Consider the following 24869-nt stretch of genomic DNA (forward strand, 5'->3'; position numbering starts at 1 on the left):
CTATTGCAATTTTCCATGAGGCAGGCTCAAGCCTCGCTAGGTCCTGCTAGGCCCCAGCCGTGTATCAATCAAGTGCTTCGCTCGCCTGATCGGCCTCTAATGATCGTTTCTAGTGCTAAAGCTGAGAGCAGGCCTGTAGCTTTATTGATGATGTAAATGGATGCAATTATGGAGGCAATGAATTGTTTCCAAACGATTACTTACTGGCTAAAGCTGATAAAATGTGGCCACGGCTGGATGGTTTCCAAGAGGCTTTCCCCTAAAATGAATACAAAAGTGTTTAATGACCTTCATGAAGGCACGCAGTCAAAGACGGTGGAAACAATGAAACACAAAAGTTTCGAAACGCTCACATCTACTGCAAGGTGTTTCAAAGGTAGATCACATGATATGATGGTTAATCAACAGTTTTTTTTTGTGTACCCAGCATGACATGCATTTAAAATTAATATTTATGTTAAACAATCAACTTACATATTTCAACTTCATCCAACACTTAGTGTTTTCTTGTGCATTATAGTTCTGGAATAACTAAAAAAAAAAAACAAGTCTCTTTCATAGTCAGCTCTGACATTGAAGGAATATGTTAATAAAACGCATAAAATAAAATTTAGCGGGTGTGGATGGGTGTACAAGCAGAGTCTAAGGGTGGGTGTACATTGTGGTCGAGTTCAGCTCAAAATGTTGAGAAGCAAAGGTTTGTACATTGACCATCTAACACCCAGAATGGTGGACATCAAATGTTAAAGAGTTCTATAAAATAAATAAATAAGGTAAAAAAAAATCCACCAAAATAATGCTGAAATAAGGCCTGCAAAAAGAATCTGGTTATGCCTTCATGGAAACAAACATACCTGTGGATTCTAAGGTTCAACATGTTGGAAATGTATTTTCTTTGCAAAAACAAATGGTGAAATAAAAATAAATTAAGAGAGTAAAGCCAGATTAATATTCTGCAGTTGGTTTCGAGGGATTAACAAGTCTTAGGACTGGCATAATAAATCGAATAAACTACTATCCTCATCTTTTAATGACAATTTAGAATGAAATTCTTCACATACCTTAATTTTATCCTTTTAATTGAACAATAACCCTCTTCATTTAGCTTGGTTAGGCCACAAACGTACTGATCACACCTGATTGGATAAGTTTAGCTGTTATCATCGAGTTATCAATTTCATCGGAAGTTGTTCTTTTTGAGGCACATGGGTTTATTTTAAGCAAAGAACTGTGTTTTTATGTTGCCATTTGGTAACCTTTCATGTATGTTGAAGCATTTGGCAAAACTTGTTTTCCCACTGACCACTCTGCATCCCAATGTAATGAGAATTTAATAACTTTCAAGCTAAGCAAACAGCAAACTTATCCAAGAGTCAATTCTACAAATCATGAACAAGCATCTTGTTTTGGGTTTGGGGCATTTCACCATTACATTTTGACTATCGAACCAAAATATTAATGAAACGCTTCTCCCCACTTTTAAGATGCCAATGTCGCACCACGATAGGCATAAAGTTACACCACCAGGCTCATTGCAAATTATATTAACTCAGTGGCATTTATTAACCTTCCACAGCTAATAAACATTGATTACATTAAGAAGGCAATTCATGTCAAGGATTCTGTGGCAAAAGATTGGTGATCGTACAAACGGTAAGATACTTGTACGGTGCTTTCATTGGGCTTTTCTGTATATATGATCAAGACTCATGGAAGAGCGAGAGCACAATGGAAAGGAACAAAATGGAAATGGGGGAACACTAACAGCAGAGAAGAGGAGAGAGTGAGTTCAAGTTCAAAGGGAGGGGGAGAAGGACATGTTGGGTGAACAAGCTGCACACAAGAATGAAACACCAAGAAGAGGAAGGGGAAAGTGGGGATGAAACAGAAAAGGAACAAACCAACTGACAACTAACAAACGAAATGAGGTGAGGGAGAGGGGAAAAAATCACAGTAACCTGGAAAAGAGGAGTGCTTGGGAATGGTGTAATTTGGGGTTGAAGAGATCATGAGTATGGATGGGGCATGATCTGGAGTAGTTGTGAACAGATGCCTTGAAACTCTGGAGAAAAGAATGGAACTGAACAGACTGGGGGAGTTGGTTCCACAGACAAGAGAAGAGATGAACAGAGGAGTGTAGGTGAGTTTAACAAGTCCTTCCTCGGCCTACCTGAGCTCCTGACCACATACAAAGCTTCTATCCGCAGCCTGATGTAGTACTGCTCTCCCCTCTGGGCTGGTGCTCCTGCTTCTCACCTTTCTTGGCTTCATGCTGTGGAAACCAAGGCATTTAGGATCATTTTTTATCTCCCGCGGTGAGGCCGAGTCTTTGAGCCTCTCACCACAGGCATGTCGGTGGTCTGTCTTCTACCATCTCCTCTCTGGTCTCGCCCCCCCCCCCCGCCTGCGATATGTCCCCCCCCGCCTGCGATATGTCCCCCCTGCCCCCTATATTTCCGCATGGCACTCAAGGTCTGCCAGCAACCATATTCTTGTAAAACTACCAAAATCACGAATCACTGCTCACCTTCACTCTTTCGTTCCTCTTTTTTCCCCGCCTTTGGAATAAACTCCCACACTCTCTTCAATCCCATTCTTCCCTCCAGATCTTCAAAACAGTTGTTCACCACCACCTATCTTCCCCCATCCAAATCCATGATCTTTTCTACCCCCATTTATCCACCCCAAACCCACCTCCTTCAAATTCCCTGCTTTCCTTCCTGAAAGTCCCTGTAGTATCCATCTTGTATACCCCATGTTACCCGCCCCATCCCTCTCCCTTCCACAGATCTCCTAATGTCTCTGTTCCCCACTGTTTTGTCCTTCCCTCTCCCGCCCCTCTTGTCTCCCCCCCCCCTCGTGTTGTGTGTTCGCTCTCTTACGAACCTCGACAATGTATATAAAAATAAAAAGTTTATTGGCAGATCATGTGTGCCTTGCAGAAACCTGCGATGGACAAAGTAAAGAGAAAGCATAGGGTGCAACACCAAAAAAGGAGGCGGTAGAACATAGAGAGGCCACTAATCTGCCTGCAATGCGAAAATAACGGGCAGAGACACTCAGCTTCATAGTGGGAGATCCCAATGATTTTGAGAACCTTACTTTCCACCATATCAAGAAGGGCAAGGTAAGAGGCAGGGACACCAGGCCAAAGGAGAGAGCAGCACTTCATCAAGCTGTGAATGGAAGTCTTGTTTGTCAAAATTTCAGATTGGCCAAGGAAAGACCTTGCAAGATGGAGGATGCCCACCTGGTGGTTGGCATTGGAGGCCATCTTGGAAATATGGTCTGCCCAAGAAAGATCATGACTGATGGTGATGCCCAAAAGTTTGAGTGACTGAACCTCCAAGTGGTTTGTGTCGGAAGTAGATGGGAGGGTTTGCCGGACGGTCCTTTCTGAGAGACAGGATGAGTGTATGGGATTTGTTGGGGTGTGAGGGAAGAGCAAGAAAGAAGGGTTCACAAAGAATGCAGAGAAGCATGTGGTGAAGGGAAGAGCATTGATTGTGGGTGATTTTAGCTTCCCAAGGATAGATTGTGTCCAGGAGCAGTGAATATATATCAGGGTAGAACAAATTAGGATTTCCAGATAAGCTTATGAAGGGGAGTGCAGGGGACAATGGACTGCTGGACCCCGTTTTAAGTAATGATCCTTATATGGTGGAACCGAGGTGAAGGTAGGGAAGCATTGAGGAACAAGTGACCAAAACCTAATATGTGCAAGGATTCTGTTAAGAGCGAGAGTTCAGGATAGTGGAGTAAGTTTATTAGATTCCATGAAGGCATACTTTGAGGGTATGAGGAGAGAGAGCTTGGTGTTATAGATTGGGCTGAAGCTAAATTGAGGGAAACTAGTATCAGACAAATGGACAACCTTCAAGGAGCAAATGTACAGTGTACAAGGTAGGTATATTCCAATGAGGTGGAAAGACACAAGCAGAAAGAGACCGGGGAGGTAAGCCGTGAAATTAAAGAGAAGCAGAAGATATTTTAAGCGGTGTCGCTGCTTCAATGTTTGGTATGTCCTTCCATCCATCCATCCATAAAAAGAAGAACCTTCCTAACCCATGGTTCCTGCTCTCAAATGAACTCAGAAATTGGAGAACTTGGAGATTGGAGAATTAATTTCTAAGCTTTGCCCATTTCATCTTAAAAATGCCAAACTGCACCGCTTCCTTCGGACATGGGTGCGATTTTTTTTTTTTTTTTTTTAAGGTACAAAATACCAGGACTAGAGTCAGACATATCAGTACAAGTGTAAACAGAAGCGAGTTCAGAAAATAACTCGGTAAACTAAAAAAAAAAAAACGTATGAGAAGGATATGACCAACAATATTAAGCATAATGGCAAGGCATTATTTAAGTACACAAGGGGTAAAGAACAGGTTAAGACAAATGTGGGCCCACTCAGAAATAACACAGTGAGAGTGGTTAGTGAGGAAAGTGAGATGTTTAACAGATATCTTTACGAACTCACTGGAATCAGGATTGGAGAGCAGCAAATGTAGCACCATTATTTAATAAAAGGATCCAGAGAGGGATTGGGGAACGATAGACGACTTAGTTTGACTTAAGTTGTTAAAGAAATTAATTAGGGATCGGATGAAGAATCATTTAAATAAATTCAAAACTAATTAAGGGCAGTCAGCACGGGTTTACCAAAGGGTGTCATGTTTAACAAATTTATTGGAGTTGTTTGAGTTCGATGAAGCAGGGTGGATGAGAGGCAGTGGATGTAGAATATCTACACTTTCAGAAACCATTTGATGAGGTACCACAAAGAAGGTTGTTGGCTTCAGTAAGGGCATGCAGAGTGACTGGATTAGTGATAGGAAGCAAAGAGGAGCTATAAATGGCAGGATGTCTATCTGTGAGGATATCAGAAGTGAGATTCCTCAGAGATCAGTACTCGGACCACTATTGCCGTATTTTCCATTGTATAAACCACACTTTTTTTTTTAAATCGGCAAAAAAGTAAAGGTTGGCGGTGCAGTTAATACATGGGTATAGAAAAAAAAAATCAGTCTTAAAAACGATCAATGCTGAATTTCAATTATATCCAAATGAACACTTTTTTTAAGCAGTCGGAACTACTGTTGAGCTCAATTCTGCCCTTTAAATTTAGAAAATCGGTGCAGGTCAAGAGTTTGTACAGCGTTTTATGAACCGTGTGTGGAAATTAAATCGAGCCGTGCTTGGAAACGTCCGGAAATACCCAGACACACCTGGAGTTTAGGTGTGTGGCGTATATTAATATAGAGCCTCGCGGCTATGAAAACACCATTAAACACAAAATAAGAACACCTGTTCTCACATCAAAGGAAGAATTATTCACAATATTAGACACAATAGAGTCTAATAAGGGAGCACCCCCACCTCAAATAAGCTTGCGCGCAATGATCAACACTACTGGTCATGAGAAGGACCAATTCATCGTCATGCTCGCCTGCACTGCAGACGGTGGCAAACTTTCCCGCGTATGTCGTGTTGAAGAGGAAGACAATGGCCAAAGACAAGTTTCCAGCCGGCGTCATTGTTCGTGCGCAGCAGAAGGGGTGAATAGACAAGGGACTGGTCCAGGACCTGGTGGGCATAGTCTGGAGTAGTAGGCCGGATGCATTCAGTTTTCATTTTATTCTGAATCCTAGTCCTGAATGCATTCAGTTTTCACAAGACCGATGACACCAAAGCGCTGCTCCATCTCGTCATCGTCCCAGGTGGGATGACCGCTCCTGCAGCCCCTCGATGTGTCCATCTACAAGCCGTTCAAGGACGGGCTACGTCGCTGCTGGTCCGACTGGATAATGAGTGGGAAGAATACCTACACCAAGAGCAAGAGGATGAGAAAGGTAGACCTTCCGATGATCTGTGGCTGGATCATCCAGGTGTGGGAGGAGATACCGTCGCACATCATCAAGTGAGCATTTCTGAAATACTGCATCCCCAACAACATGGACGGCACAGAGGACGACATCATTTGGGAGGAGGAGGAGGTTGCAAATGACGGTGACAGAGATGTGGACTTGCTCTACGCTGATTCGGACAAGGACTTCCGCGTCGTCTTTAACGAGGAAAGCATTGATGAAGATTTCCTCGGGTTTAGCTGAACAACTTCATCAAACCCAAACGGCTCTTCTCAGAGCCACAAATCCACAATAAATATGTACGATTCCGGTACCATTTTCTTCCTAATTCTAGTAATAAAAAAAAAACATCCTCTTTATGATATTAAAAAATAAGAAAGAAAAATAAAAACTTCTTGGTATCTTTCCTCTCTTCAACCTCTTGAAAATTTACAATAAGACTTGGACTAAATTAAGTGGACATGGGAGGAAGTATGTTGATACCTCCATCACTTTGTTCCGTACAAAGTTAATGTACAAACATATTTAGATCTCGATCAGAAAATAAAATGATCAATATATTCATTTCTTTTGAGGGTGAAAAACAGGGGTGCAGCTAATATACGACTGTGGTTTATACACTGGAAAATACAGTATTCATAAGTTACATCAATGATTGGAGAGTGGGGTTAAGAGTAGGCTTTCCAAATATGCAGATGACACTAAGCTTGAAGGTAAGGTAGATAGCAGAGAGGGTGGTGATCAGAATCAAGATAGTCTGGATGCCTTCATAGATTGTGTAAAACATTGGTAGATGCAGATAAATATAAATAAAATGTACGGTGCTGGGATTGGTAAGAATAATGAAAGTAGGGATTACATGATGAAAGGGGCAGTCTTGGCGCATGTCACACAGGAGAACGATCTGGGGGTGGTTATAGATATGGTGGGGGTGGGGGTAAGCAGGCAGGGCAGTGCCAGGTAGCTATAGGTAAATGCAACAGGGTTTTAGGTTGTATTTGTAGGGGGATAAATTATAAATCAAAAGAGGTAGTTTCAACACTGCACAATAATTTAGTGAAGTCACCTCGAGCCTAGAATATAGTTTTCAGTTTTGGTCACCACCTCTGAGAAAGGACACAGCTGCCATAGAGGGTTCAGTGTATAGCAGCTCGATCAATTCCAGGGCTCGCTAGACTCAGCTATGAGGAGCGGCTGAATGAGACAGGACTTTATACGTTGCAAAGGAGGTGATTACGAGGAGATCCGATGGAGATGTTAAAATAATGAAGGGTATCCAAGATAAGTGCAGAATAGTTTTTCAGCAGAGTGGACAGTGATATGACCAGGGGCCATAGCCTGAGAGTAAAGGAGAGGAGAGTTAAGACTGTAGTAAGGCAGGGGTCTTTCACTCTGAAGTAGTTAAAGCATGGAATGGTCTCCCTGGAAAGGTAGTGGCAGCAGAAACGGTAGAAAAGTTTAAATTGGAATTAGATAGGTACTGAGAACCATTAGAGATAGAGGGACCAAGGATATTGACAGGACTTGTAAGTAATCGAGTATGTATGGTTGATTGTGTACATGTGTAGTGATTGTGACGTTTGTGAGAGGGTCTCGTCAAACGGTGAATGTGTGGTCAGTAGTTTTGTATTCCCATCCTACAACCACATTCGCCCCCTCCCCCCACCACTCTCTCTCAATTTTTTTTTTTTAAATAGTACTGTATTAATAATTTTTTTAAAATAACTTTTAGTTGAACTATTAATTTTATTTGCATATATATAAGATCTCCTCCCTCTTGCCTGTGATATGAAGTCGATAGGTTGACGGATTTATTTATTCTGGTGTTTGTGTAGCACAGACTCGATGGGCTGTATTCTCCTGTATCAAAGTTCCTTGTCATCAACGTTGGACTATAATAGATGACATTCTTTATGAATAGCTGGGGAAGACAGAAAATTTTGACAAATGCAAGTTCACTTTTCAAAAATAGAGCTTTTGAATTCAGCTGCTCAAAAACCACAACTACAAGTTTGGATGTCCTGAAGGACCTTGAACAGTGCTAACTTGTGAGCAAGCAATGCAACTTTAAAACCTGAAATATAACCAACAGCCTTCAAAAGACTTCTTGGCAAAACGACACAACTATTGAGCGTTTAGTTTCCCCAAAATAAATGTAATCATAGATCAAACAGCATACCAAGTCTCCACACACCCTCCAGTGCAATCAGACGATTGTGGCCACCGCCGGCTCATTGTTTGCAAGGTGACATGTCATACAACCAACGTTTGGGCCATTGCTGCATTCATGGCTTCTGGCCGACAAAAAAGTCTTTTGCCTTGGCACAAGTGGGATTTGTGCAAAGAGGGCAGCAGAGAGGAAGCTGGCGTGAACACACCTGTTTCTCCTCCAGGTGAGTCTTCACGATGTCAGCCATAGCCTGAAACAAGGACAAATGTGTCCAAGAGCCGCGTCATAAAGGTTTTGTCTTCACCAGAAGAAGAAAAACAAGAAGAAGAAGAAGAACAACGCGGAGCTCTCTTCGAGCCAGCCTTCGCAACGCGACGCGGCTAAATATGTGGTCAAGCACATCACCGAGGAAGCAGGACTCATGGTCACGTTGGAAGCTTTGGAACCTGGTACAGTTCAAGCTACAGGAGCACAACTATAAACGAGTTGATATTTTAAATAAATTAAAATGTGTAATCCAGTAATCATTGAGCAGTTAAAACTCAACTTATTTTTGTCCATGGCCAAAGCTAATATCTAGAAAAGAGAGCCGAGCTCAAAATACAAAGGACACAGCCCTTTCTCTTCAAGGTATTCCAATTCGCTTCGGTCATTATCAATGTGGAGAATCTTATTATGGGAATGCAGACTTGGTTTGTCGTTAGTACAAAAAAGCAATACAATTATCTGCATTTTCTTGTTATGCATGTGTGGTTGAAAATTTATCTTGGTAAGAACATTTTCATTCAAAGTCCTTGCAAGGAGCAAGCAAATGCAACAAACTGCGATGTAATTGGTGAGGAGAGGGTAGAACTGCAAGGCTGAGTTTAGTTCACATTTACCAAGTTAAGCACCACAATAACATTACGAGTTTGATTGGAAAAACAAACACTATAATGACTACATGAATGCTTTTTCAAAATGAGACAAACATTTCAGAAAAAAAGAAAAATTAGATTCTTATTGGTTATCTCAACAATGAATGAAATGGTAACTAGAAGTTTCAAGAAGCTTATTGTGCAAGATATTGTTTCGGTTTACCTTTGCGTTCTCCACCGTTTCCTTAACGGCACACTTTTTTTCCCCACATTCTTGAAGGGTGCTTTGGACGTAGTCTTTCACGACTGTCTGACCAGGCCTGACGTTCGACTGAAGGTGGTGGGAATTTGCAATTTGTTCACGGTCCCGGCGATAACTCGCCAACTCTTTGCACGTCCACCAATTAATGCAGGCAGACGGGATGCCCAGCTTAACGTCTATCCGAGGGACGGCACACACAATGATGTCGAATCACCCTGCGTGTGAAACACCGGGAAGACAGTTTATAGCCTGGCCTGGATTTAAACCCAGGCGAGGCAGCTTAGAGGCTAATGAGCATACCTCGACGTCTAGGCCATCGTGCCAGCCCTAATTTCATTTTTACATTGATCGACATGAATCAAACAGAGGATGCAAACATTAGTAAACAGTCAGTATATTTACACACAAATTACGACATTAGTTCCAAATGGACGAATATGTAAGAAAAATGGAACTCAAACCTGGATTCCCTGCATCACGAACCAGGGAACTGGATGCAAATGCCAACAGATGAAGCAGTTGGAAAATGCCAAACATGATGATCCCAAGTACATGAAGATCCCAAGCTTGTTCAACTCTATTTTCAGTAATGGTCATTGATGACATCATCAGTATATTATTGCTGCATTTCTCAATAACCAAGTCAGATTATCTCGAATAGTTTTACAAATGTTATTCATAGAAATGCTCAAATTGCAGCAAATGTCCTTTGGAAAACCGGCAAAACTAGACGAATAAATATGCTTTTAATTCTGTCTATCTCTGCTTGAACCTCGCAACACGTGTTGATAATGCAAACGAGACAATAATACGATCGGAATGAAAAAGGTAACAGTTATGAATGCCTTCACAGTAAAAACGAGAGCGAAGTCAACGGCGTGCAATCGCAAACCCCCACGCTTCCCACCAAAAGCAAAGTTGAAAAATGGCAAAAAGTCCAACCAGGAATGACTATCAAATTTTGAGTTTAAAAAAAAATAAACCTTCCGTTTCGACCAGTGACCTCAAAGGGCATGAACCGAGGGTTAAATCCAAAAAAAAGTTACATATTTCATGAGTCTTCCAATGTTTATTGCATATAAAAAGTTTCATTTAAAAAGAAAAAGTTTTAAAATGTGCCTGAACTTGCATTTTTTTGACCTTTTGACTCCAACCCCAAGACCCCAGGGGGTGGAGCTAAAAATGAGACTGCTCTCACACCTTCTTGTCATGTGGTGACTGATCACAACGACCAAGTTTGGTGAATTTCTGCACAACCGCTTAGGAGGAGATAGTGGGACAGACGCACGGACAAACAAACAGATAGGAGCCGATTACAGTATCACCCCGTTTTTTTTTTTTTTCAAAAACTATGGGGATAAAAACTATTTTTCTACTTCTTTGTTATTCTTTGAGAGCATAAACAAAATTAGGCATTGACTGATAGTTTGCTTAAACAGAGTATAGCTCGACCGATTATTTCTGAACACAAACATGTACAGTAATCAACAAAAAATAATATGAATCACCTTCTTTTGGGGGGTTGCATTTCTTGTCGGCAAAATTTTATGGTACGACGCCTTCACTTTGGCTTCACTACTCCAGGATGTACGCGTTCCTCCAGGAATCTCCTCCTGGTGAAATTCCAAAGTCCAGGCTGACTGCACACCTCAATCCTTTTGGGTCCTCTCTCCTCCAGTATGTGGAACCACCTTCCAGAGGCCTTGCTATTCCACCCTTCCCTCCAGGGTTTCAAGCAGGCGATACTCGGCCATCTCAAGTCAGCCACCATTTATCCTAACTCAACCCTCTGACTTGCAGTTTACAGCGTTTCCTTTTCTCTACTTTTGCCGTTCATTCATTCGTTCCCTCGAATAATTGTATCCAACTGTTGTGCAACTGTCAGTTAATTGCCTTTTTATCCTCCATAATCAGCCTTTTCTACGAGCTAACACTTTGCATGCACAAAATAAATGAATAACTAATTACGCTTTCACTGCAAGCATCACTGTACTTGCGCAGTTTAAAATGTCGGTTGGGTCAAGGAATTCATGGAAGAACAAGTATGGCCCACGAGCTGCAATGCACTTGACACAAGGGCAACATTTGGCGGTCGTCATTAGACACGGAGTTTTCACACGCGTTACTACCAATCAGCCATGGTGCTTCAAAACGTCATTCCTGCAGTCACGTGGTAACATTACCACTGATGCATCGATGATTTGTCAAACTCGATCTGTGCGTTTTATTTTTCTCGTATGCATAGCCGAGGCTTGTGGAAAAGCTAGAACTTTTAGACTTTTAATCTCGTGTGCAACGGTGACATAATTGCAATTCTGATTTGGGGATTTTCCTTTTTAAATGGTGTTTAACACACCTGGAGTAGCTTATACATAAATCACATGTAGACGTTGATGTACTTTTACGTGAGTTCAAGGGTATCAATATACAATTCAATAAAAAAAAAAAATTAACATTATGTGTGACTTGAACTTGAGGGCCCGGTATCATAAACTAATATCCCTCAGAAGGAAACACCAAACAGGCTAACCCGATAAATTTTGGATTACAGTCTTTATTAATTACAGCTTTCCAAGGCTTAACTGCAGCTTTCCCGGACAAGCTCAGCTCCCGTCGCAGCTGCTACAGAAACTACTGCTGTCAACGGTGACACTAAATTCTGCCACGATCTTTCACTACCTTACCATCCTCGGTGGTGTAATAGTTGAGCATCCGCTCTGATGTTGGGAGGTCGGTGGTCCAAACCCTGGCTGAGTCATACCAAAGACTTGAAAAACGGTACGTGCTGCTTCCTTGCTTGATGCTTAGCATTTAAAAAGATAGAGCAAGGATAACCAACTATCGGTTGGGAATAATAACGCATGCTTTGATGGGCTGAACAGCCTCTTCCTGCGTAAAAGTCATATTATACCTTGGTTCACATTTCTGCATGAGCTTGAAAGCCCTTCCAATTCAATAAAGACAAACAACCTGAGAAACAGTCTTCATTTTCTTCGCCCGGCTAGTTAGTAATATTCTCTGCAATTTACAATGTGATGCAAGTAGGCAGATCCAAATGTATGCATTCTGAGAATACAATGGCCACTTGTAATTACAACAATCCCAAGGATTATATTTTAAATTTAAAATGCTATGCAGCGATGTTAGATGCCAACTATCAGGCGAAGGATGGAAACAAAAGCCTTTTGCAGAGATTTTCCGGAGGGGATTGAACGGGCAAATGAGAGTGCGTTTCCGGCTCTGCCGGCAGCCCTGATGCCGGCGATCAATCGGGAAAACTAATGGCACAACAGGCAGTATCAAAGCGAGCCAAAAGGTCAGAAAGAATAAGGAGCACAACGTGGTCATTCCTACAACTGGCTAAATAAGAGTTAAGGAAAGAACACAGGTGGACAGCATGCTATGGTGGGATTTAAATTATAAATTAAGAAAAGCAAATTAATCTTCACAATAAAAGCTTAATTGATGACAAATGTCTTCGTCTTTAACAGCCAAAATTATTCCGACGTTCTTGTGGGGTTGGTTGGAGGTAGCTTGGCTCAAGTCTTTCACAAACTGGCTGGCCAAGCCTCATGTTCGGGTGGGAATTTGTAATTTGTTCATGATGCTGGCGATAGCTTACCTACTCTTCGCAAAGGAAACCGTGGGATCTTTAGCATCCACCAACTAATGCTGGACCATGGGACTCTCATTTTAACGTCCATCCAAAGGACGGCGCGCGCACACACACGCACGCACGCACGCACGCACACGCACGCACGCACGCACACACACACACACACACACGAATCACCCTGCAGGTAAAACACCGGGATAGCAGTTTAGAGCTGGGTCTGGATTCAAACCCAGGCTAGACAGCTTAGAGGTGAGTGTGCATCTCTCCCAGCCATCCTACCAGGCCCAATGAATGACAAATGTAAAAAAAAAAAAATATTTACTTTTGAACTGGAAATGAATTGAAGATCGAGTATCAAGACAGGAGCTGAGGAAATAAGGCAAACTAATTAATAGAAAGGCTACAAGCCAATTTTACATCTCGAAAGGGCGGGCATCAATGAGGTATACTTGCTGAAGAACACACCTGGATGAAGGTTGGATTGTCATTCAACGAGTCGGCACGTCTGATCATTTTAACTCCACACTGAAATTAGAGGAAAAAAAAATGAAATGAAATCATCTCCCTGCTGTACTCAAAATGAAACCAAACATACCATCTCCAAAAGAAAGGTTTTGTTTTTATAAATGCGAAATCACAACAAAACAAGTTTTCAACTCAGCAAATGTAACTGTCATCTTGAAGTCATTGCAAGCAAGAGTTTATCCCCATATGTGGCCAACCATGAAGTCTGGCAAAACCTGCTTTACACAGTTAATGAAGTGCAGGAAAAGGCTGTTCAGGCCTCATCACCTATGCCAAGTCCTCTCCCAGGACTCTTGAAACTAAGCAGTGCTCTCTAACCTGTGTAGCATGCGTTGGAGTTGGTGGTGGTGTGGGGGGGGGGGTGGTCAGTAGGAGGGAGAGATGAGTAGAAGGAAGAAGTTGGGGAGTAAGGGGAGGGGTGGGAGTAAGGGGAGGGGTGGGAGTAAAAGTGTGAGAATGAGAAGTGGGAGAAGAGCGAGTGGAGAGGAAGGGCAATGAGGTAAATAATTGACAAGACACCAACCATCCCAACATAGTGGTTGCTTATTTTAAATAAAAACTTTCTTTTAATAAGCTTTATTTGAATTTTTGGGGTACTGGACAATTGAATGGGAGTTGAATTAACAATGATGCCATGTTCACACTTAACAAGACCCATACCTATTACAATCAGAACATCTCAATATCCCATCAGCACAGCACAACTTCATAAGCCTGGTGTTGGCTTAGTAGTTAGGGTGGCAGCTTGGGATCCTAGGGTCCTGAGTTCAAGCCCCATTGGCCGCTGAATTAAAATACACCAGGAGGTTGACTCAGCCTGTCATCCTTCTGAGGTCGGAAAAAATGAGCACCAGTGTACTGGTAAGGAGGACACTGCATCAGTGGCATAGCCACGTCCCAATCAATGATGCAACCAGCAGCCACAGGCTGCACTCGATAGAGAGAGAGCACAACTTCATGAAGTTCCAACTGGAAATCCATTCATGTGAATCCTTGCTCAAACCCCCACTGAGGTCACAGGAAGATTTATCACGTGACATAACTAGAGAGCTCATAGAGCACCTTACCCCACGCATTATTGAGAAACAAGAACCTGGGAGGGGCCTACAAGCGGCAAATTTGATTGGTCAAGATCATGTAAAATGCCATAGTATTTTGTCCAAGTACTGCTAAACGGAAGGGTTTTGAAAGTGCTAATAAGGCAATTTGTGTTCTCCAGTGTTTAAGTGTATAATTCAGTTGAAATAAATAAAGATTTCAGAGGTTGTAGGAAAAAATAAAATAAACATTTGGAAGTTTTCCATCATTGATGCAGCGTCTTTTACACCACCTTATTTAACATGTTACACGAGTTATTTGTGTCCTTTATGACGTCGCTAAAAACAGTAAGTTTCCTGATTGGAATGATTTTCAGTTCGACTGCCAGACAGGCAGAGTAAGAAAATTATCTCACTCATCTGTGCATATGCGATTGAAATGAATTCAGAGCCAAAGTACTGCGAAACTACACGTTCGTTTTCCGATTCATGTTCCAATTAGTGTTCAAAATATAAGTTTCAATCAAAATCAAGTTGTTGCTCAATCATAAACTGATGTTTGGAGAGACAGACAGACAAAGAGAACCAATTTCTTAACCCCGCTTTTCGCTTGGCGTGCACGGGGTCAACATCCAATTACGATCACTATTCCTCCCATGTCCCACCGAATGAAATAAACTCTCAACGCCACAATTTGGCAAATAACCCACCTCTCCAGCAAGGACCTGCCCATACTCAATGTCCAACTCATGTAACGTCTCAATGTGGTCTGTCGTGAAGGCTATCGGCACAAGGAGCAGGTGGTGCTTGCCTCGCTGAGCCAATCCCTGGATGGTCTGATCTGTCTGAGGCCCCAGCCAAGGCAATGGCCCAACCTAGTACAAGAAAGACATCATCTTAACACAGAACACATCAACACCATGGCTGTAAGCATAACCCACTTGGAACAGATGCTCAACTCATTTGGAATAAATAGATAAATAAAGGCCTCAAGGTTCTCAATTCTAATTGAAATGAGATCCCCTTCAATACCTTGGATTGCCAAACAAGGCGATATGGATGGCTGAAGTTCAACTTTTCCATGACTCTCTGCACTGTTGCTGCCACTTCCTGGGGATATGGATCTCCACGGTTCACCACCTAAGCAGAAATCAGCAGACAATTTAAATGAGGTCAGTGTGACCATTTAGAGATCAGCTTTTATTTGCGACAGCAAAATGATGTTTTACATTAGAACTAATATGTTGAAGCCTTCGACCAGATCATGAACCATGCATGCTCTGTACAGTGCATCGGAGCTGTCAAAGCAGTTTCTATGGCTCGGGTTACAATCCTTGATGGGTCACCACCCCAACACAGGAAGTCAGGGAAGAAATTTGGAACTTGGCTAGGGTGCGGGCAATAGCTCACCTATTCTTTGCGAAGAAAACTCTGTGGAATCTTTAATGTCCACCAACTAATGCTGGCAGATGGGATGTCCAGTTTAACGTCTATCTGATGAATGATACACACATTGATGCATTGTCTTGCCTGTGAAACACTGGAACGAGAATTTATAGCTGGGTCGAGATTCAAACCCAGGCGAGACAGCTTAGAGGCGAGTGTGCACACCTCTATGACTGACCAAATGAAACGGAAGACCAAGAAGGAGCCCGAAGAAGTAAAGAGCAAAGATGGAGTCATCAGGAGGAACCTGGATAGGATTCGGGTTTCAGCCGCTACTCCACAACCCTTTAACCCATCCAGGCACATCCAAGTGAGCCTTACAGAAAACTTCTGCAAGAATTCACTTCTCCTGAGAGGTAGATAACGAAAGGGAGGAATAGAGTAAAAAAAAAATAAAAGAGATGAAAGAGAATAAAATGCAAGAATTAGAATGAATAAAGAGAATTGTGAAAATATTAGAAAGAAGCACAAAAGGAACAAAGGTGTCAGGAAGAACCCGGACAGATAGATTTCAGCGGTTACTCCCCAGGCTCAAACACAGCAACATGTATAAGCTACTAGCGGTCCGTCAGCGGGGGAAGCACAGTCCACACATCAACAGGATATGGAACACCAAGAAGTAAAAGGCAAAGATGGAGTTATCAGTAGGAACCGCTCCTCCCCTACCCTCAAACCCATCCAGTTAAACCCATAAAGCATCCTTGCCAGCCCATTGTATGAAGCCTGAGATTTGATTGAAATACTTCAGATTAAATGGTTCATAGCTTGTTTAATTATGACCAATACATACTGCGATTACGATTTCATGCAACATGCTCAAGAGATATTTGGATAAAGTACCGTCAAGCTAATGTGCTTACAGCCATAGGCAGCGAGTGTGCAGAGAACAAAATGACCACATCCTCACGCACGTCCTCCGGGAAACACTCAATCTCTTTGTGCACGTTATGGGCGAAGGCCTGTAGGGTGAACATCATACACGCAAATCTTAGCGTCTCCATAAAAGGAGGCAAATTAGACGCAGCATGCCGTTTCGGGCAAGCTTGCCTGTTCTGTTCACACCACGTTAAGTATGACAAAAGTACAATGGATGACGCCCGAAATACACGATCACATTACGGCCAAACTATTTATAAATCTGTGGTGGTGCTCTGGAATGAGAGAGGTAACCATCCGCCAGAGAAGTGTACAGCGAGTGCTAATGTCACGGTCCAACACCAAACTTCGGAACGTATACCAGCAGCCCCAACATCCACAACGTCATAAAGCAGTGTCTTGGTGTGTCGGCTGTGGGCGCATTCACCTCAACCAGACCAGAGTGTGTTGGCCACCGATCAATAACGCTCCACTTCATTGCAGGAGGATTTCCACGTGATGCATAGTGTCTGTAGATGGCATTCAAACTGCTTCCTTTGGAAGAAAATGTAGCACGGGAATTATCCATATTGCATTTGCTACTCTCTGCTCGTCTACGACGTTTAACAACACTCACTATTACGGCACCACCCAAACCCACCTTGCAGTCCTCCCCACCACCACCTACGACACACCGCATCAGTCTTTGTCACGCGAGTTTTCGTTTCATTCTCCAAAATGGATTTGTGCGTGAATTAAACGCACTCATTTGTTTTTAATCACAGGAGCGCAGCCAGGCCGGAGGCCGAACATATTCATGTGTGTATGCAAATTAATCTATCAGGATTGAATCTCACCGCATATGACATCCAAGGGTGCAATTTGGTCTGAAGCTTTGATTTGGATCACATTTCATTTGTCAGCCACTCATACAAATGCCATGCTATCAGGGAAAGGAAAAGTCTTTTACGAAAGCAGTGTCATGAAAGTGAAATGGGAGGTCGGATGATCGAGAGCTTGTAGTTACCGGTTGTTGAGCAGCTGTACTGGGGGTACTGCGTGAAAGCGACCGCCCGCTGCACACCGTCTCTTTCCATCCCCTCGATGGCCTCCTCCGTCAAGGGGTGCACATAACGGAATCCAATATAGTACTTGTGTGGTGCTGAGGAAAGCAATATTCAAAATAAGTTCACGTTATCCGGCTCTTGTGATCATCTGAACGAGCATCTCCATTATCCAACTTCTTCCCAACCTGCGTGTGCTTCAAAACATATCCTCTTGATCGATCAGCACTCGTCATAAGTTGGTACTTCATAAACCTCAGAATGGCAATTTCAAGGTGGCAGCTCTATTTTTGGCAAGCCATTCACCAGTCTGCATCAGCAATATCTGATTTTTACAAACACACCCGATAACACTCGTCTTTGAAGGTTGCGGGAACCAGACGAGCTTAGGATGTTAAGAAGCCGCAGATAGACTAACAAAACACCCTTACAGATTTCAGAAACTGAGACGACACCTAGTGGTTGTGGGGATGAAAACAACACTACATCAGAAAGGTTGAGGTTGGGGAAAAGGCTGCGGTAGATAAAACAGGTTATAGAAAAGGGGGGCAAAGAAACAAAAGGGGGTCGGGAGGGGATAGGAGTTAGAATGTTCTTCTGTTTATTTTGGCTTCTCACATTTTACACGGGATCATTACAATGCTGGTTCATCACCCTTCTCCATCTCCTCCTGTCAGTTGCCCATTCTTCTTTGAGTCACACAACTTCTAAATCTCTCACCGCCAAATTCTTCCATCTGATCTTAGGCCTTCTTCTTCTCCTCCTTCTTCCTGACAGTCCCATATCTCTATCTCTCTCTCTATCTCGTGACCAAATCAATTCAATCTCTTCTCAACTACTCTCTTCATTGCTTCCACAATCCTCACCGACCCCCTGATACTGGTTCCAAATCTTGTCCTTTCTCGTCACTCCACACATGCATCTCAGCATTCACATCTCATTTACATCCAGTTTCTGTTCCTCTTTTATGTTGCCTGGGTTCCCACACGATACAACAAAGCCGGTCTCACAATTGCCTTGTAAGTTCTTCCTTTCTGTTTCAGCGGTACTTTTCCATTACGCAACATGACACTGCACGTCCTCCAATTATTCGAACTATAACTAATCTGTTGCTTAATGTCCATTTCTATCTCCTGTCACAACTGACCCCAGATACTTGAAGCTACTCACTTTCTCCAAGTCTTCACCCATAATCTTTACACTTTCAAACCGATTCTCTTCCCTTGGCTCAAACTGACAATCCAGATATTGAGTGTTTGTTCTTATGATCTTCATACACCCTGATCTTCCAGTGCTTTTCTCCATTTCTCAAGATACTCATAGTTTCATCATCCCCACCACATATCTCTATGTCATCTGCAAACACCATTGACCATGGCATTTCCTGTCTCACTTGCTCAGTTAGAACATCCATGACAATCAGAAAGAGGAAGGGGCTCATTACCGATCCTCAGTGAAATCCAAGTTTAACTGCAAAACTTTCACTCTCTCCCAAACTGCTTCGTACTCTTATCCGGCACTCCTTGTACACGTCCTGAAATAGTCGTACATACTTCTCAGGGACTCCACAAATACTTGCACATCTCCTGAGGCACTCGGGTCACAAGCCTTCTCTACAATCAATGAACACAAACTTTATGTTGCTTGGGTATTCCTGGAAGTTTTCCATCACATGTCTCAAAACAAAAGGGGCATCCATGGCTTGTGCTTCTGGGCATGCATCCAAATTGATCATCATGGATTTCCACTATTTTTCTCAATCTCTGACCTATGACTTTCTCCAATATCTTTATGGTATGTGGTAGGAGTTGAATTCCTCGGTCGTTTTTGCATTGTTGGATGTCCCCCTTTCATTTAAATTTTTTAAAAGGAGATAAAATAATTTGATGAAAAAAAAAAAGATGTGGGGGTTGAGGGAAGAAGAAAAAAGGAGAGAAGAAATACAAAATAAAAGAAAGTAGGGAGTATAGAGACTGTAGAGTACAACAATGGGGGAAACAAAATACAAGGATAAGAGAAACGGATGTCATTACATCTTCCACCACTCTTTCTTACTCCATCACATGCTTTTATAAAGCAAGTTGGCAAAAAGAGAGTACAACCCACCTGTTTGTGGGCTCATCTCATCAAGCAGGCGCACCATTCCCTCGCCTTGGCACATGGTCCAGCGTTTGATGGGAGACCCTCCACCAATTCGGCTGTATTGTTCCTGGATCTTTGGCGTCCGTCGTCGAGCAATCCATGGCCCCAGCTTTCTGCCTCAGGGCCAAACAGTATCAGAGTATAAGGTGGCAGTTTGTGGATGAGAAAGATTTCAACAGATTCCTCAAACTGCCCAAAGCTTCACATCCATGAGGACCAAGTGGAATGGAGGTTTATTCATTATGGATGCTACAAATAGCTATGGTGAACCTCAGAAAATCAATTTTCCAATTTCATCGGGATTCCAAGTAATCAATTTCTGCAGAACGTGCACGCCATGGTTTCAAAATGAACACAATCCGATAGCACGGTATCTGCACCGAGCGGGGTCTTGAGAAAGTACCGTTTTATCAGCATCCAGTTGGAGAGACAAGGAAAGATCACAATCTTGTGCAAAAAGTCATGCTCGCTCTGGTTAGGCAACGGCACAGAGCAAACTGTTTTACTCCATGTGGCGCTGCCTCGCCGTGATAATGAGGGACTTCAAACACTTATATCGTCGACTCATTTTTGATAACCTTGCATTGTTTAGGGACATTGTAATTCATTGTTCTTTTTCAATTATTTAATTCCAATACAAACATTAACCGACACTGATGTACTCGTACCATATTGTGCTGCAGAGTGTCGGTGCTGCCGAAGCACTTTCTTGGCAAGGGTTATACTGGGAGGTTTGCCATTGCCTTCCCGGTTGTAGTTACGGCAGGAATTTGTAATTTGATCACGGTGCTGGCGATAACTCGCCAACTCTTCACGAAGGACACCGTCGGATCTTTAACATTAACCAACTAATGCTAGCAGACAGGACGCCCAGTTTAACGTCCATCCAAGGGACCGCATGCACATTGGTTAATCACCCTGTGGTGTGGAACACCAGAATGATAGTTTATGGCTGGGTCGGGATTCAAACCCAGGCTACACAGCTTGGAGTCAAGTGTGCGTACCTCTAAGCCATTGCAACCTTAATTGTATGTACTTTATTGCTATATTCTTCATTGTGGTGCATTTAAAATAATTTATTTTTTAAAATTCTCAAGTCTTTAACGTTTCATTTTTACTTTGGTGGCAGAGGTTATGTTTCACCACTGTTTGTCTGTTTGTGAGGAGGACAGTTATGGACAGATTCAGATGAAACCTGGTGGATAGGGTGAGTGTGTGTGACAAGGACGAATTAATTCGATTTTGGTGAACATCCAGATCTGGATTCGAGATTGAAAATTTTTTTAAGCGATTCTTCACCATTGAGAGATGGGGCCAAAAACGATATATAGTACATTACCTCCAAACGTTGTGGATGGATTATGACAAAACTAGGTGGACGAGTTGGGTAGGTGACAAGAACAAGCTGATTAGATTTTGGTCAATGTACAGATGCAGATCCGACGAACCAGGAGGTTCAAAAAACATAAACCCGTTCAACCTGATGGATGGAGACGCTCTAACGAGTGTCGTTCTAGTCTTTCATGATGTAATTCACGTGAAATTTGACATCCATCCATCCATCGGGAACATACTCTCTGCAGAGCGTTGGTGCTACCTAAGCAGTCTCCTTGGCTATTGGGCACAATCCTGGACGGGTCGCCACTCCAACACAGGATACCAGTTAGCTGGCACTCATTTTGCCGACCTAAGGATGACAGGCAGAGTCAACCCCACCTGGTGTTAATTCAACAGCCGAGTGGGATTTGAATCCAGGATCCAAGGATCTTAAGCCCACCACCCTAACCATTAAGCCAACACCAAGCATGAAATATGACATGCTGTTGCGATATGTGGAATTGAATAAACCATTTTATTGTTATTATTATTACCTCTGCTCACATGCATTGAGATATATAGGAGGATTTGTGTGCTTTTTTTAAAACTAAAGTGTCACTACATTCTACCAACAATGAATCTTCAGCTTCTGAAATTGTAACAAAAGGCGACATGAAACCTGCTTTCCTGATTTTTCCGAGGGTCGGTCAATTTTCCAGTCTTCATGTTCCGGCGTTTTACACGTACGTACAAGCTAGATCCCCAGTTAAGCCTCGGATCACTCTACGCAGGTAATGTGTATGTTAAAGGATCCCAAGGTTCTATTTTCGCAGGGATCACGTGGAGTTGACCACGTTGCTTCATTGGAACCATCCCCGATGTCCAACCATGTCAGAGGCCCCGTGGTGCAGGATGGACAACGCACCTCGATATCACAATAGATGAAAAACATTTTTGTAGGCTCAGCGATTGTACCTTTGTGCAGGGATAGACATGAGGTCTTTGTCCATGAAAAGGCGGAAGAGGAAGTCGTGGACATCTGCTGTGGACTCGGGTCCTCCCATGTTCAGCAGTAAAATACCTGTCTTGGGTTTCCTGCTGGGATTTTAGAACATTGAAGAACGGGGGTGGAGAAGAGATGTATTTTTGGGTTAAATTCTCCCTATTTCTGCATTAGCAAGCAAATTAGTCCACACTTCACTCACCAATGGTCTTTTGTTGAAAATAAATAAATAAATTATTATGACACACAGCAGTGTGACACCAACCCATTTTTAACGTGCTGTAAGAGAGCTACTCACCCCATGGGGACATGTCGCGTTGAGGGGTTCGGATCACCCTCCACCGTGGCATGACACACCTGGGTCAGTCCCCGGGTGAAGGTACTGCACGCTGGAGCCCTCACCTGCCAGCCTTGGACATTTTCGAACATAAACAGTAAAGTTAAAGCAACAGAGTAAACTTGGTACAAACAATGCGAATAAATTCACAGTAAACGAGAACAAACTTGGAGAATTGACAGTTCGAGTAAAAAATAAATAAATAATCAAACTACCATGTTGAACAGTGCAGTGAGTGAACGGCCGCCCATGCACGAACGTACGTACTACGGCACGGCGAAACCTATTGACGTTGCTAGGGAACAACGCACGTGAGGACACAGCAGCCAGATAGAAGGTACGAGTTTGAGTACGTAATATGTGAATCAACGGACCCCGCGTTGCCCCTTCCCGGCGCTCGGCCGCCGTCGTGTCACCGTTTCCTGGTCTCGGGCTAATTTAGACTGAGGAGACGCGCGTGTGATGAGTATTTAAAGGGTACACACAGGGGGGGTTAAGGACACATAAAAGTACACAAAGCGTGTACACCGAGACTCCAAAACACCGCGGTAATCCGCACCTCGAACCATGCACAGGAGTGCTGCCGATGCCATCGCAGAATGACGAGCGACGGCGATGACGCGTCATGGATAGAGCGGCCGACCCGCCCACAGCGCGCGAGACGTTGCACGTCCACCAATCACAGCCGCTGTGATGATTTCAACAGCGTGACGTCAGAGCGCTTCTGCCATTGGTTGATACGTCAAACACGTCCTCTTCAGACTTTCTGAAGCTGCTCGGAGTTGTAGCACCGACAAAAGAAGTACAACTGCACAACATTACAGATTGTATACAGTACTGTATAAATTCACAAATATATTTCGGTCCATCTGTTTATTACGTACATAAATATGGCGGAAATTTAACAGCAGACAGGATTTTCTTTTTCAATCATCAGCAAGAGGTGTGTTCAGAGTACCAGGATGTTCCGTGACCAATCGGCTTGTGTCGTGCTTCCCAAGTGGCGAAAACACAAGCAAGCACTCCAACGAAGCGGTTGATACGGAACGGCTGGCTTGTCAAGCGATAGCAAGCCGATTGGAAACGGAACACACACACACACACACACACACACACACACACACACACACACACACACACACACACACACACACACACACACACACACACACACAATACATACATACACACACACACACACATAATACATACATACACACACACAGACACATAATACATACATACACACACACAGACACATAATACATACATACACACACACATAATACATACATACATACACACACACACACACACACACACACACACACAGACACACACACACATACACAGACACATAATACATACATACACACACACATAATACATACATACAAACACACATAATACATACATACACACACACACACACACAATACATACATACACACACACGCACAGACACATAATACATACATACACACACACACACATAATACATACATACACACACACATATAATACATACATACAGACACACACACACACACAGACACATACACACACAGAAACATAATACATACATACACACACGCAGACACATAATACATACATACATACACACACAGACACATAATACATACATACACACACACAGACACATAATACATACATACACACACACAGACACATAATACATACATACACACACACACACACACACACACAGACACATAATACATACATACACACACACACACACACACATAATACATACATCACACATACACACATAATACATACATACACACACACAGACACATAATACATACATCACACATACACACATAATACATACATACACACACACAGACACATAATACATACATACACACACACACAGACACATAATACATACATACACACACACAGACACATAATACATACATACACACACAGACACATAATACATACATACACACACACAGGCACATAATACATACATACGCACACGCACACACACATAATACATACATACACACACACAGACACATAATACATACATACACACACACACAGACACATAATACATACATACACACACAGACACATAATACATACATACACACACACACACACATACATACACATATACATACACACACACACACACACAGACACACACACAGACACATAATACATACATACACACACACACACACATAATACATACATACACACACACAGACACAATACATACATACACACACACACACACACACACAAAAACACACACATAATACATACATACACACACACACACACACACATAATACATACATACATACACACACACACATAATACATACATACA

General features: G+C 42.6%; 2 protein-coding genes across 7 annotated transcripts in view; one reads left to right on the forward strand and one right to left on the reverse strand.

Moving 5' to 3' along the window:
• Positions 1-11450, forward strand: part of LOC147016973 (hepatocyte nuclear factor 6-like) — a 28539-nt gene extending 17089 nt beyond the window's left edge. The window contains exon 3 of the mRNA XM_085846271.1: positions 8342-11450. Coding sequence (XP_085702397.1) covers positions 8342-8418 — 77 coding nt within the window. The 3' untranslated portion in view covers positions 8419-11450. The remainder of the gene's footprint in view (positions 1-8341) is intronic.
• Positions 266-23187, reverse strand: FECH (ferrochelatase). Of its 6 annotated transcripts, none has more exons than XM_085846274.1 (11): positions 23055-23187; positions 22457-22568; positions 22131-22250; positions 19803-19951; positions 17660-17794; positions 17081-17187; positions 16638-16736; positions 15364-15471; positions 15042-15206; positions 13235-13294; positions 266-8284 (listed from the first exon to the last, which is right to left on the reverse strand). In XM_085846274.1, the coding sequence occupies exons 1-11, from the start codon at positions 23086-23088 to the stop codon at positions 8150-8152; spliced, it is 1224 nt and encodes a 407-aa protein (XP_085702400.1). In that variant the 5' UTR covers positions 23089-23187; the 3' UTR covers positions 266-8149. The 6 variants fall into 6 exon arrangements, with proteins under 6 accessions (XP_085702400.1, XP_085702399.1, XP_085702404.1 ...); XM_085846273.1 differs by having other exon boundaries at positions 22131-22253; XM_085846278.1 differs by lacking the exon at positions 23055-23187 and adding an exon at positions 22711-23029.
• Between the last annotated feature and the right edge of the window lie 1682 nt (positions 23188-24869).

The sequence above is a fragment of the Eptatretus burgeri genome, chromosome 11 (assembly GCF_056783735.1).
Source record: "Eptatretus burgeri isolate ZD-2024b chromosome 11, Ebu_testis_v1, whole genome shotgun sequence".
Classification (NCBI taxonomy): domain Eukaryota; kingdom Metazoa; phylum Chordata; class Myxini; order Myxiniformes; family Myxinidae; genus Eptatretus; species Eptatretus burgeri.